The 15,905-nt window shown below is 34.6% G+C and overlaps 1 protein-coding gene across 1 annotated transcript; it reads left to right on the top strand.

The window, feature by feature from the left end:
- The first annotated feature begins 14,293 nt into the window (after positions 1 to 14,293).
- On the top strand, positions 14,294 to 15,702 carry LOC120357403 (extensin-like). Its single transcript, XM_039447590.1, has 3 exons — positions 14,294 to 14,303; positions 14,803 to 15,035; positions 15,358 to 15,702. Exons 1-3 carry the CDS (start codon positions 14,294 to 14,296, stop codon positions 15,700 to 15,702), a joined length of 588 nt encoding a protein of 195 aa, XP_039303524.1.
- Positions 15,703 to 15,905: the final 203 nt, after the last annotated feature.

The raw sequence follows: 15,905 nt of genomic DNA, 5'->3' as shown, positions 1-15,905 counted from the left end.
GTAATGTTATGCAAATTATAAAAATTTAAGAGCCTCCCGGTGCTCGCAAAATTCTTATACATAATTATAATTTTTATTATTATTAATAAATCGGAGATATCGTGTGTGTACGTTGTCACAAGCGCAATACATGAGCGGTGCTAAATATAGACACGCGCACGGGATGATTCCGCGAGTGCGACAATTCAGCGAGGAAGAGACGTGTTTGTAGGCACAGCGGGCGCGCGGCCGCGGGGCAACTCGTGCCTAACTCCGATGTTGTACGCTCCGGCAGAAATGATGTCCCTCGGCGCTGGCGCTCGGCTGCCGCACACACGCGAAGCCGCACACGTATGTGTCTCGAGACAGCGCGACGGAGATCGCGGAGCGGGCAGAAAGTGATGGGAGTCGCTACGGTCGTGCATCCTCCTCGATTGACGCTGGATCAAGAGAGAAAGCATTTTACGACGTGAACACATGGGCAAACTTGGTGTCTTCTGCCTGCGCTATGCGAGCGGTATATTATTTGGTTGGGCGTTGTTTCAATTTTTAATTGCATAAAGAAATTTCTTTATGCAATTAAAAATTAAAATTATTTGGATACGAAGATTTGTTTGAAAAATAATGTAAATAGAATTACGATTTTTAATAATTTATTAAAATTATGTCATCATGGCAATACAGCTTTAATTCATACGACTGTTATTTTATGTCGAGACATAATTTTCATTAATTAATAGAACTCGTAAATCTCTTTACACACTTACTTTTTAAAATAATCTGTATTAGAAAATAATTTCAATTCGATTAATTTATAGTAATATTAACATTATGTATGATAAGCTACTTTACTCTGTAATTGGCGTAAAATAATACTGTGAGAAGTGACAGACTTCTTCATATTTTGACGTTACAAATGATTGTAGTGAGAAAGAAAGAAAACTGTAGTAAGAAATTTAAGAAATATTAGAATCTGATGTTCATCGGGGTTCACTTTCAGAGTATTGTTATACGCTAATTACAAAGTAAACTGGCTTGCCAGATAATGTTAAGATTTCTATAAATTTAGCGAATTAAAATTATTTTTTTATACAGATTATTTTAAAAAGTAATTGTATAAAGAGATTTAAGAGTTTCATTAATTAATTAAAATTATGTCTCGACATAAAGTAACAGTCCCATGAATTGAAGCTATATTGCCGTGATGACATAATTTTCATCAATTATTTTGAATCGTAATTCTATTTAAATTAATTTTCAAACGAATCAAGTGCAATTTTCACATGCTAAACTTAAAAATGCTCTTCTATTATCAATTGAATTAAAATTGCTCAAGAACAACAAAGATATATTTACCATTAAAATTTACAATGAGTGTTTTAAGAACGTCAAAATAAGTGTTAAAATTTTTACATATCTTTTGTGTTCAATTTTTATTTAATAGAAGAATAATAGAAGAGCATTTTTGAATGTTTTTATTTTTTTTACAATATTAGAATGGGCCCCTCCAGCGCCCATTCTCGTGAGACGCAACCAATATCTTTCTTCGTCTCTCCGATATTCGAATTTATCAATACTTTTTTATAGCCAGCCTACGGTAAACGCCTCTGATATTTCTTTTTAACTGAACTACAAGTATGTCTTTGAAAGTGTCTTCTCTATACCAGCTCACAATAAAAGCCTCTGGCAAAAGATACTTTCCGATTTTCATAATTTTTTTTTGTGAATACAATGAGACAAATTTATTACTTGGGAAAAGGCATTAATTTATTATTCTCTATAATTTTGACAAAATGTTGTCTCATACATTTTACGTCCTTGGAATATTTTTGATTCGAAGGATTGCCTCCTAAGGCTACAGTTGTGGCGAAAGCAGCAGCATAAATTCCACAACTTGTGCCATCAGGTTGAGATTGTACCTTTTCATATACAATATCATTTTGGCTTATTTTTGGGTAACGAAAATGTATATAATTTTTTTCGTCAGCAACCAACTTATCGTATGAACAGCCAGGTAAACTGTCATACACGTAGAGTTTGTTACCATCGAAAAATATACATCGCCAATGATCGCTACAATTTCCTCCGATTATTTGTAAGTTTTTATCGCTTTTACTCGCTTCAATCAAATCGGGGTAAGCAATATATAGCACATTTTGCGTTTCGTATTGAGATGTTTCTCTTACAACGCGTAAAAATTGTGCTAACGATGCATCGTCTAATCTGCTATATATAGGCAAGACATTTCTTTTTATATCCGAGATGGGAGGAATATCTTCATCCAGATACTTTTTCAAACTTGCTACCTGTTTGTCAGATAGGCGTTGCTTTTCGATTGTATTAACAATGATGCAATCATCATCTTGCTCCATATTTTGAGCAACTGCGGCAGCATTTATAGATGCTTTTGTAGGACAAATGTCACATTTCAATATCTTTTCTATTGCGTTTTGCCTAACATTTTTTGCTCGAATATTTCTATTTTTAAATGCTGTTTCTTGCGCTTGTACAATATAATTTGGATTTCTTATAGGCATATGTCTATTATGGCGACTATCCAAAATTTCTGCAAGCATGCATTCATTATAAAAGCGCAATAAGGCAGGTAACATCTTATTATTCCAAAAAGCGATGTCTTTACTCACATGCGTTATTTTTATGCTTTTCGGTGTCCATATAGCGAAAATACAATATTCTCGCCGCGTTATGTTCAATTGACCTTGAATCTGAAAATAAAATCGGTGATTCCGATTCATTTCATGAGGATTCTTTTTATCAAATATGCCCTTCAAAGAAGGTAACGTTTCTATGGCTTCTTCCGCTGTTAAAAGTTCAGCTGAGTAAGGGCATTTAATTTCTATCAGACCATTTTCGTCTACAAGACCGTCAGGAGAAGCAGCAAGGCATGGATTTTCATAATCAATAAATAATCCGCAAGGTTGTACATCTTTGTTTAATTTGGCAGCTAAATCTTTTATCGCTACTTTTTCTTGTTCACGACCATATCTCATGGCTGCGCTATCAACAGACGGAGGATACAAAATATTCTTCACCGTCGTTGCGCAAGAAGTTGTCGGTCTCAATTTGCATACGCTTCCGAAATTTGAAGCTGTCAATCTTTCACGTCTCAGTGCTAACCATAGCTCAGATTCACTCTGTTCTGTTGTATTTCGTTCTATTTGCTTCCAGTTTTTTCCATCTTCCGACAACTTTTCTAAATGTTTTTGTCGAAATTGTTCGAATACATCATCTGGAAGATCTGGTTTTTCTGACTTCGGATCATAATGACGATCTGTCCCTGAGTCTCGTTTAAATTTCCTTTTCCTTCCATTTATTTCTCGAGATTCTTTGGTTCTTGCAATTTTTACTTGCCGTTGCTTTTCCAAGTTCTCGACGATAGGAGGAACAGCTTTATTCATACTTAGGTGCAATTCTGTGTGAACTTGCTGCGTATTATATTGTAGAACTGCTGCAGCAATTCTAACATTATAAGAATCGCGTGCGCCACAAAATATACGCTTTCCGCCAAGTACTTTGCAAACGTTCGAAAAGTACGCTTCTGCAGCGTTATCTATTAGTAAGCTATCGGAATGAACACTCAGATATCTAATTGCATCCTCTATTTTTGGATAGAGACCGTGCAATTTCAGAAACGGAACATGATTTTGTTCTGTTTTACAGTCATTTTTGCAGTTACGACCACGTTCCTTACATCTTTTATGTTCACCGAACACATGGCTGGGAATGTTCAAGATATCGAATCGCAATTCCCTTGCCCTATCATGTTCGGGTTGCTCTTCATTTTTGCGTAAAGAAACTGCTTGTATTACCTCGTTACATATGTTTAAAATGTTATTTTTTACTACATTTCTTATCTCGACAAAACCACGCTTTCTTTGCGTTTTTGGTTGAGTCGTTGCAGCTACGTTTTCTAACTTTTTACGCAAATTACGATGCAAATGATTTTTGCATTCCACTTTTTTTACCATTACCTGCTGTTCGCGATATGGATCATTGTCTCTAATACATTGATATTCATTACTGTCACCGTCAGCGATAACTGTTCTGTATATCAATCCATGCTGTTCAATGCTGCACTTGAAACCCTCTGCAATGGTCTCGCTTTCCATACGTGTGGAACTTGCATTGCGATCAAAATTTTTGTAGCATTTATGAGCTTTCGGTTCACAACCGTTTCGCTCTGCTACATCGCATATCGCGCAATATTTATTGCGGATACCAATGAAGAGAACTTTCTTTGTGCGGTAACCAATTATTGCACCAACACCGGAAAGTGAATCGTAACCTTTGCCGTACGATCTCTTCATCCAACTACCATCTGCTACAACAGTTATGTACGGATGGCCATTAATAATTTCATTTCTGTCTATGGCAAACTGTTTTTCAGTCTTGCCTACCATTTCCATATTATTCATGACAGTTTTCATGAAATTATCGTGTACTTTTTCACGATATTTTATGTAAGTTACTTCAGACATGCAACGAATATTCATGCCTGCGCATATCTCTTCCAGCGTGGAATAGCCAATTCCTGCTGTAATACTTGAAGCCACAGCAGCTGTGTTAATATCTAATACCTCTGGTTCTGTGGATTCTGACCAGATGGTACCTGTATAATGGCACATTTTGCATTTGAAAATTAATTGCGTTCGTAACCCACGGCAATGAGTCGTTTCGACTCTCCAATCTTTAAATTGGCAGTCGATGCCTCGCGCATGATTTTCAAATACTCTGTGCAACTCTTTAAACAAAAATGACAGGTCCACAATGCGACGACCTTCAGGTATATTATCATGCATATCTACATCTACAATACCTGTGTCATCGATAACAAGCGTTTCATTATCTTCGCAATTGTCGACCTCTTTATACATACCTTTGTTTATTGGCGTACCCAAGGTATGATCATTTGTAAGCTCTGAATCCATCGCGGCAGTCTGTAATCCCACTTTGGAATTCGGAAAATTGCACGCGACAGATTCATGAGCATAAATACTGTCATACACTTTTGTGCCGACTGTCTCCAGCGCTTTCAACATTCTACGCCTGTAAAAAGATATAAATGCGTTAGAAAATATTTGCAGTTAAAAAATTTATACTTTGTTATGTGGAACGTTTTACATAATCTTGAAAAAAATAGAATCTCTGAAAAGTTAGAACAGTTCTGTGTTTATCTAACTCTTAAATTTATTTTATTGTTATTTAATATTACCTCACTAATAATGAAACGTAATAATATAAATTTCTTTGAAAAACGATCATATTGAAATTGACACTTGTTGCAATTACTTAAAACTAAATTAGCCAGCTCACATAAAACGACTCTGGCAATTACAACTAGCCAGCCCACATAAAATGACTCTGGCAATCACAACTAACCAGCCCACGAACAATGACTCTGGTAATTACTTGCAACTAGCCAGCCCACATAAAATGACTCTGGCTATCACAACTAACCAGCCCACGAACAATGACTCTGGTAATTACTTACAACTAGCCAGCCCACATAAAATGACTCTGGCAATCATAACTAACCAGTCCACGAACAATGACTCTGGTAATTACTTACAACTAGCCAGCCCACGTAAAACGACTCTGGCAATTGATTTAAATTAACGTGTGTCAAAATCAACATGGTCAGAAAACATAATTTGCTAATACAATTCATAGTAAATACGTAAAAATAATATTCAAATAGTATTTAAAGTAATATTTATATGTATCTAAATAATTTGTACATACAACTTGTACATACAAAATTAAAAAAAAATTGTATCTTAAATTCAGAGATTCAATTTTTTCCGGATTATTGATTAGGAATAACTTATACATTTATCTCGCGAACAATGTTAAATTAAAGTCGAATAAATTTTAGTAAGAACATGATATAAATTGTATGTATTCTTTTTTTGTAAGTGCCACTTTTAAATAATAATTAAAAATTCTTATTTATGTTTATTATAACGTTGTTACTTAAAATATCAACATTTTTTAAATTAATAAAAAGATTTAAATAATGGTTTAAATATTGACAAATAAAATCAATTTAAAAAAATATATATCTGTAGATGTCATATGAAACTCATCATTTTTAAAAATATAATTATAATTTTTTTATACACTATAATTCAGTAAATCATTCAACATATAAAAGTATAATGATTATTATTAGAAAATGAATACTTTACGAGATATCTTTTATACTTTATATTGAAATATACCAAAATAGAATATAAAATTTCTCGTAAACTATTGATTCTTCTACCTTATTTTTTGTGCAAAATAAAGTAAATCATATTACACAAAAAATTGTTTCATTACATTAAAAACAATTATAATCTAGAAAATTAATTTGACTTGTTTCAAATTGAAACATTATTTGTTTCTCTTCAAACTATACAACTTTTGTCTGATCATATTTGTTATTTGGCCTTATTCCTTATAATAAGATGATAAATTATGGGACATCCTGTATAATTGTTTGCAGTATAATTCAGTATAAAATTATACGAGATGTTCCATAACAAATATGATCAGATAAAGTTGTATAGTATGAAGAGAAAAAAATAACGGTGTCAAATTAATTTTCAAAATCATAATTTTTTTCAATGTAATGAAACTATTTTTTGTATAATATGATTTTCCTTATTCTGCGAAAAAAATGATTGAAGAATCAATAATTTACGAGAAAGGATCTAGCCGGATAAGCATGTGAAAATTGCAAAAAATCTGGATTTGAGGGTGCACTCTCGAAAATATTTCTACAATGCCGTTTTTCGCTCTTTTTTGTGCCCTGAATTTTTTTTTAAACTTTTAGCATTAATGCAAAGTTTTTTGGAGCAATTAAAAAAATTTTGAAATTTTTTAAAATATGAAGACGAGCTTTCAAAGGAACCAACATATTCGTTAAAATGTATGTTAATGATATTTATATTATAAATTTTTTTCATAAGAATCGCTTCACTACAAAAGCAGGAAAAAATTAAAAACTAAAAACACGTAAAACGCTCCAGAGGAATGAATAGTGGGGATAGAGGGCTGAAACTCTTTTGAAAAATTTTTTCTTCCTATCTCAAATTTGAATCCTAGCCCCGATCTTGTCTCCTCAAGTGCAATTTTCACATGCTTATCCGGCTAGATCCTTTTCTATTCTATTTTGGCATATTTCAATATAAAGTATGAAAGATATCTCGTGAAGTATTCATTTTTTCATTCTATCATAATACTTTTATATGTAGAATAATCAATTAAATTGTACTGTAAAAAAAATTATAATCATATTTTTAAAACAGATGACTTTTATATAACATTAAAATATATTTTTTTGTGTGTATTGATTTTATCTGTCAATATTTTAACAATTATATGAATCAAATGCATTAGTTTTTTTTTTTCTAATAATGTCTAAAAGTCTCAAAAACGTGTGTGAGTGTGAGTGTGAGTATATTAGAAATGAATGTGCGAGGGGACGTAGAAACGGTCAAAAACAAAAAAGTTTTACATTATTTTACGATATCCGCTATAATTATCAAGTTAAAAATGTCAGAGCCAGTTACGCCGCGCTTTGCATAGCTCATCGCATTTTGTTCGATGGCAGCGACGTGCGGCGAGGGGAAGATCTGAATCACACAGCAAAGCGCCATGGCACCGCGCGTTACCGTCATAGAACGAGATGCAAAGCGCGACGTAACTGAACATTGGCTCAGACGTTTTATTTTAACTATAATTATAGCGGATATCGCAAATAATGTTATACTTTTTTGCTCTACTTGACTGCTTCTACGTTCCCAAATCGTATCTTACTTTTGAGATACCCTGGGGGAAGAGAGAGAGAAAGAGAGAGAGGGAGAGGGGGGGGAGGAAGGGGAGGGAGAGAAAGAGTGTGTATGTGTGTGTGTTAATCATTTACAAGAACTCACCTTTTTACCCATCCTTTTCTAAGAGATAGTCGGCGTTGACACACATGTGGTCTTGACTTATTTCCCATTGTAACAGACACACCAACTCACACGTAATACGTTTTCGTATCACACAAATGTCTATAAAAACTTATATATATATATATATATATATATATATATATATATATATATATATATATATATGGGACGTTTCACGTCAATCGGATCACTTGTCTGCCCAAAATTTGAAGCGACCTACAGAGACGTTCGATAGCTCAAAAAATTAGTCTTTACTAGTACTTTCGAAAGTCATGTGGCCCGTTTTGAAATTCAAAATGGCGGATCCAATATGGCGGCTGACAAGAAACAGTAGGCAACCCGAAAATTAAAAAAAATTTGAAACTTTGTGTACAAATAGAGGAGTTCATCCATAACACAAAAATAAATATTATTAATTATTATGAATAAAAAAAAAATTTTTTTTTAATTATTCAGGGGCTAATCATAATCCTAGAGTTGTGTCACTGAAATCCAAGATAACTGATCCAATATGGCGGCTAAAAGTTTGAAAATTGAAGAAAAATCTACATAATTTAACGTAATCATGTTTTTCTTTTAATGATTCGGTTTTGAAATGGCTTGGTAAGGAGTTTTCAGTGTCTGTGATGTTGAATCTGGATGGGTTCGGTTCTATACCAGTAACTGATGTTTCAAAATTTTTAAAGTAGTTAAAAATCTGCAAGGTATATTGTCTTCTCATAAATGTGTGTTCACATAAACACTTTCGGTATTTTTTTACATGATGGTATTAAATGTTCTTAATAATGAATCATGGCATAGTTAGTAATAAAAAATAGGTTTTTATTGAAACTATGATTTTTGGCTTCAATATTGCACAGTAGAAATGAAATCCTTCGCAGCAGAATATCTTTTTATTTTCAATACTTTATTTGATGTCGGTATAAATGCATGGCTCATTTGAATGTTGGTGACTGCTGGAGCTGTAGAAAACCTTTTATTCAAAAATTTTTTTGTCTTTTGATGATTTTCTTTAGAATAATAAAAGAATTTAATATTTTCAAATTTTTCTTTTGCCCAAGTGAAGAGCTTAGTTGATTTTAATATAGCATTATTCTGATGTACTTGTAGGCTATAACGAGTCGCCTCCCTTTTCAAAGTAGCTCCAAGACCGTCACATGGTCCTTTACCATGTGCTGTTGCATGAAAGTGCCATTCGGCTTCTGCGTCAAAATCGTCCTTGTGATTCATTAAATTAATCATTTGATATCTATTTTTAAAGTGCTGTTTAGCACCATCCGTAACGTAAATGATTTTTTTAAATTTTGGACAAATTTTTCTAATTATTGGTATCACATTTTGCTGCATTATATATACAGCAGCTGTGTCATGAGTTGTACTATCTGACAGTAAAATGATGCTTTGATGTTCTAATTGTTCACCAGAACGGTAATAAAACAAAACTGTGAAAACTGTGCACTGATCATTATTGTAATGAAAACCCTGTGCTGCGTCTTGTAAAACGTAGGCGTAATTTTCAGCGAAATCGCACTGAAGTAATACCTCGTCTTCTTGTAAATTTTCCTTCTTAGTAGAAATGAATTTTGACTGAGCTTTCGAGATGAAATCGTGAGAAATTAGTTCTTTTAGCTTTTCGCAAAGTTCTTCTACGAAATCTTCGGTTGGAAGACATTCTTGTCTTAAAGTGCATCGATCAGTAGATTGCCGTTTACTGAAAATTATTTGCCGAATATTGTTTTGATTCAATATTCCTAACAGAAGATCAGAAAAGTTTTTTAGTTTAGGACAATCCTTGCATTGAAGCACATGACAGGTATCTTTAGGTTTATCACAAAGAATGAAACGAATGCAATCATCAGAGTTGTTTAAGATAGTTTTTAAATTTTTGCTGTATGTTTTCAAACCTGCAGCATCAATCATCGCCTTAACATTTTGATGAATAACACAAACGCATACAGTATGTGTTCCCGAAGTACCAGCAAGGACACACCATTTTGGCCGAAGTTCAGCAAATTTGGTCAAACCAATAGGAAATAAAGGATATTTCTTTTTGAAGCAAGTATGCAGTACTTTAATGTCACTCAATAATAAACGCTTCTGCTTTTTTTCCTTACGATTATTGATACGTACAGTGACAGTCTCCTTTTTGTGCGGCATTATACGACTGTTCTCATCATTTTCGTAAAACTGAATCACTTTGGAAACTGTTTCATCAGGTAAATTCTTCCCTTTTTTAAGTGGCGGTATTGCTAAAACTCCGCTCGATTTTCTAAGATCTTTTGCTTGTTTGGCCATTCTATAGGAAGTCTGGAATTCTTCAGCTATTTGACGAATACTCCAACATTTTGGAGCTATTGTGAGTATACTTACTCGGAGAGGATCATTCTCAGGTAAATTTTGAAATTTATGTTTTAAACCTTCCAAAAGATCTTCTAATTGTTGTTCTCTGGACAAGCAAATCTTTTTACTTGGAGAATGATCATTATCATTGAAATCCGAATCTTCAAGGTCCTCACAAAATGAGGAATTCCTTGCCTTTGTCTCATTACACATTTTTCGGCATTGACTGCAAATTTTTGCGTTCTGACTTAAGTTTGGGAATATTTTAGAGATACTCTCTGAAATATTTCTCAGATTTTTACCAATATGACCATCCCTTCTGAATGGGTTAGAGCATCTATCGGAAGATAACTTTTTTTGTTCATTTGTAGCGTCCTTGCGTTTCTTTTCCATTTTTTTCTAATGAACACGTGTAACAACAAAACTTTTTGTCTTGGTATAAAACTTCCACTACACACTGATGGTGTAACGGCAGCACAGATTTTCAATATGAATAGTACTCGCTCGCAGACTTATCGTTTCGATCGCTAGAACGGTAGTACCCGAAGAAGAATCGCCGCGTAAATCGGCGCAGGGGGGGTAGGTCGCGAGACCGCGAGAATCGACGTTCGAAAACAAGCAATGTTGTCAGCTTGTTAGGCTTCCGCAATGTTTACCAGATTTGTGTTTAGAGGGCAAAAATATATGGGACGGCATGTAACTTTTATTCAAACAATGGAAACTACGTCGGCCAATGAAATGTTGGTCGTGGCGTGACTACACGTACAGAGATTAAGTCGGTAAAAGAAAAATGTGTTGGTGTTAAAAAAATATATTTTAAAGCTAAAAGTTGACACTTTAAGATAGCGTAAGCGGAAGTAGAAAAAAAATTTACTTTGCCAGCAAAAAATCACAAATATGTCAAAAAACGTCGTTTTTGACACTTTAACATCACTTTTCTCAAAAACCTAATGTGATGGAGCAATTTGCTTGCCGGATTCGTGCTCAGCGCGCAAAAATACATAGAAAATAATCAATTTTATTCAAAACCATGTCCCCTAGTGTAATTATTCATCCATTCAGCCGCCATATTGGATCCGCCATTTTGAATTTCAAAACGGGCCACATGACTTTCGAAAGTACTAGTAAAGACTAATTTTTTGAGCTATCGAACGTCTCTGTAGGTCGCTTCAAATTTTGGGCAGACAAGTGATCCGATTGACGTGAAACGTCCCATATATATATTTATATAAAACTGTTTTATATACAAACACTTCTCACTCAATCGTACAGTATACGCGAGGTGTATTACGTCGCGCGACGGCGAGAGAAGTGAACTCAAGTCGATGACTGCTAAACATTTCGTCGCTGTTTTGTTTACGCACATCCGCGCAACTGTTACCGAGATTATGTGACTATCTTCGTGTATGCATATAATCAATAATGTCTATTTGTTTTGGACTTGAAAAATAGTCCTTTGCACACGATGTTAGTTTCTATTATATGTAATTTTCTTACAAGCTTTTATATGATTGTACATATAAAGAAAAAGATTTGAGAATATTCGATAGTAACCGTCGCATTTCTTGTAAACTGATACAGCAAGCAAATTGAAAAGAAAAGTCGTCCACTATTTTGTATACTTGCAATACTAACGAGAAAGATAATTATTGAAAATCATCGACTTAGCCCGGTTCGCTAAATGTAAGCGTGCTGTGAGATAGACTACTTGGCACTGCGAAACGCGCGGGGAATTATTTATTAGAAACGGCAATAGATAGTTACACGAACGGCGTTGTATCGCTTCAAGAAAATCCGCATGCCTAGCAACGATTATTGCTGGATGTATCTCATCGCGCATTTGCATTTGTCAGTAGGCGTGGCAGATTGGACGATCTCAAATAATATCTTGTAATTTTTGCGAATTTTGTAAAATGGTACAGAATTTTTTTACTGTATATATCGTGCATGTGTGTGCACACACACACACACACACACACACACACATAAACACACACACACACACACACACTATATCTTAAAGTCCCGGAATTAAATAAATATGAAAAGAAAGCCTTAATGTGAAGAATAATTTTAAACAAATGTTATATTTTGAAGATGGACTAATAATGATAAAATTACATTTGGTTAAAATCAACTTTCCCCGTTCATATAAAGATCATGGGTATTTATTTTATGAAATTATATATGTGTTTCATAATATGATTTCTCCAATTATTCTGCATCTAACAATAATAGAGAAATAAAATAAGTCAATAGTTTATGAGATATTCTACACTTCATTTTGATGTGGACAGCTCATTTTAATATTGAACGAAATATCATTATTTTTTTATATACATACCTTTCTTTTCTATATACTCTATGTAGAATAATTAGAAGAATCATTATAAAAGAAAAGAAAACAATAATGTAATTTTATTTTAAAAAGTAGCTAGTTATTTTAAAAAGATGATCTTTATATGACAAGGAAAATTTTACTATTATTCTCTGAGAATATACAACTTTTAGGTGAAACATTCTTCCTGACGATGCTTTTTACAGAAATATTTCATTGTTCCAGTACTTTTGAGATATACGATAAATAAAAATATATATTGATTTTTGTTAAACTTTTACTTAGGACCTTCTTAATTTGTTCTTTTGTATAAATAATTGTACAAATAATTGTTCTCTGTAAAGTTTGGGACCAATTAGTAAATATTAAATCTAAACTCCATGTGAGACTTTAAATTCAAAATAATTGTACAAGTGTTACAACTTGTTTTCAAAAATATTGGACTTATAATGAGTTTTGTAAAAACTAGCCAAGAATAGCTGTTGGGAGATATTGAATAAACTGTTAATTTTTTGCAGTCTATATAATGAAATATTGTATTATTTTAATATCAAAGATATAGATGTAAATATAAAAACTAAATCAACAAATATTAGATTTTACATTTATTTAAAATTTATTTAAAATAGTTTATTTAAAATAAATAAACAGGTTCTACAAAATACACAGATAATATGCAACTTTGTTATAATCGTTACACAATTTTTTTAAACTAATCAGCAAAAAAATTAAAAATTTAATTATATTTTTCAAATTCGAACTCAATGAGACACGGCTAAATATTTACAAATTTAAACTCAAATTGTAGAGAATACTTATTTATATAATAGGACATATTGAAAGGGTCCTCTATAAAAATTTAAAAATGAGGATCCAAATACATATGCGTGTGTGTGTGTGTGTGTGTATAAAATTTTGTACAATCATTATATATGAAAATTTATTTAAAAAATTATGTCGACAATTTCGCCCGAGTAATACATTGCCAGTTCGACATCAAATTTTCATATATATGAGTAAAATTTAACATATATTACACAGACGTATGTATTACGAATATTTTTTATAGAATTATTCATATATATAAACTTGGAAAAAATTGACAATAATGTGTCACGCGCGTTGTAACGCGGATCGGCAGATTGAGATCGGAAAACGTGTCTAGAGGTGCGAAATCATGGAGCGGAATCGCGCAACGCGGAACGAGAGCATAACCAATCACGTGCGTGAAGAATGCTGCTGAGAAATGCGGAACGCACATGATTGGTGCCGCTCTCGTTCCGCGTTGCGCGATTCCGCTCCATGGGTTCGCACCAGGCTGTAGAGGAAAGGAGACAGATGAACTCCCCACTCGTCGCTGCTCGACAGAGGCCGATGAGAGGGGGAGAGAGCGAGCGAGCCCCGAGCGCTGTTGCTACTGTTCTTTCTCGTTTCTGCCCCGGTTCACGCAGCCTCACGCCACGTTGGACCCGTTGGACGTTAGTATTCCAGGATCAGTAGACATGTATTTATGATATGTAAATCGTTTGCTGTTTCCAATCCTGGAAATTTTATAAGATTTTCCACAAAAGCGTGAGTTTCGTGAGAAAACAGAGGCCAGAGATCGTTCGATCTGCCCGGCAACCACGTGCTTCAAACTTTTCAAAGGACGGTGGTAACTTCAGCACGGAAGGCGATGCCGAGACGTAAGTAAAAATTATTTGTTTATTGTATGGGTGTATGTGCGTGGTGTGTGTGTGTGTGTGTGTGTGTGTGTGTGTGTTTCCACACACGTGGTATGCATTTGATTCAAGGATTTCAAATGGATTCTGTCGAATGCCACACGTAAGCATGTTTATCGTGTATGTGTGTGCTGAAGTGAAGAATGCGAGCACACACGTACAGGGCATGCATGCTTGTGTACGTCATGCAAGAGAATCCTTGATTCAGATGTATACCTTGTGTAGAAACACACATACACGCACACATGCACGCCGATTTCGTTATCATTTCTCACTGGGGTGTGTGCGTGCATGTGTGTGTGTGTGTGTGTGTGTGTGTGTGTGTGTGTGTGTGTGTGTGTGTGTATTTCTACACAAGGCACACGTCTAAATTGCGAATCCTGTCGCATGCTTGCGTGTGGCATTCGACAGGATCCGCATTTTGAGATCTTTGATCCGAAATTGTATATAAAAACATTTTCAGCACGAAGCGAAGGAAGCAAGGCTTCAACCTCATCGACGATGCCACCGACGGCGGCGGCGACGCTGCCGCCATCGCCGCCAACGACAACGACGACAATGACGACGGCAGGAACACCACCGCCGCGACCGACGCCGACGCCGACGCCGACGACGACGGCAGGAACACCACCGCCGCGACCGACGCCGACGCCGACGCCACCGCTACCGCCACCGATGCTAAATGACATCTCCAAAGTAAATATATATATTTCTGTTATTGTTGTGTGTATGTGTGTGTGTGTGTGTGTGTGTGTGTGTGTGCGCGTGCGTGCTTGCGTGTGTGTATGTGTGTGTGTATGTGTGTGCTGAGGGAAAAATTTTAAAATTTATATATTTATTTCAAAGATAGAAATATTTACTAAATGTAAATTATATTTTTTTTCAGCGTGCGTGCATGTGTGTGTGTGTGTGTGTGTGTGTGTGTGTGTATGTGTGTGCTGAGGGAAAAATTATAAAATTTATATATTTATTTGAAAGATACAAATACTTACTAAATGTAAATTATATTTTTTTTCAGAAAGTGGAGGCGTTGAGAAGAAATGTACAAAAATTAACAAAGAAAGAAAAGCGGCAAAGATACGCTGCTGCACGAAGATCGGGATATGCACCAGCGTACCCACCTATACCTACGTATCCGCTACCACCCTCACCGTATCCTGGCGGATACGCTGTGTACCCACCGGCGCCTGCGTACCCGCCAACAGCATACCCGCCAGCAGCATACCCGCCAGCAGCATACCCGCCAGCAGCATACCCGCCAGCAGCATACCCGCCAGCAGCATACCCGCCAGCAGCATACCCGCCAGCAGCATACCCGCCAGCAACATACTCGCCAGCAGCATATCCGCCGTATTTTCGTTAAACGTGCAATAATTTTTTTAACTAAATCGTATTAAAAATAATAGTTTTTCATTAGAGTCATTAATTTTTAATTTCTTATTTTTATTTTTTAATTTTTAATTAAAATTTTTTTTATAAGTAACATACATTCATTGTATTTATCTAAAGTTATTTAATAATATAAATATAAATGCTTTATTTGTTAATGTTATTGATGCACAGTGT

The sequence above is a fragment of the Solenopsis invicta genome, chromosome 3 (genome assembly GCF_016802725.1).
Source record: "Solenopsis invicta isolate M01_SB chromosome 3, UNIL_Sinv_3.0, whole genome shotgun sequence".
In the NCBI taxonomy this organism is placed as follows: domain Eukaryota; kingdom Metazoa; phylum Arthropoda; class Insecta; order Hymenoptera; family Formicidae; genus Solenopsis; species Solenopsis invicta.
Note: the sequence above shows the minus strand (reverse complement) of the source record. Positions and strands in the feature narration are given on the sequence as shown.

Bases quoted from the DNA above. Each gene is read 5' to 3' on its own strand.
- LOC120357403 (XM_039447590.1), top strand. The intron at 15,036-15,357 runs GTAAATATATAT...ATTTTTTTTCAG, and splicing joins TGCTAAATGACATCTCCAAA to AAAGTGGAGGCGTTGAGAAG.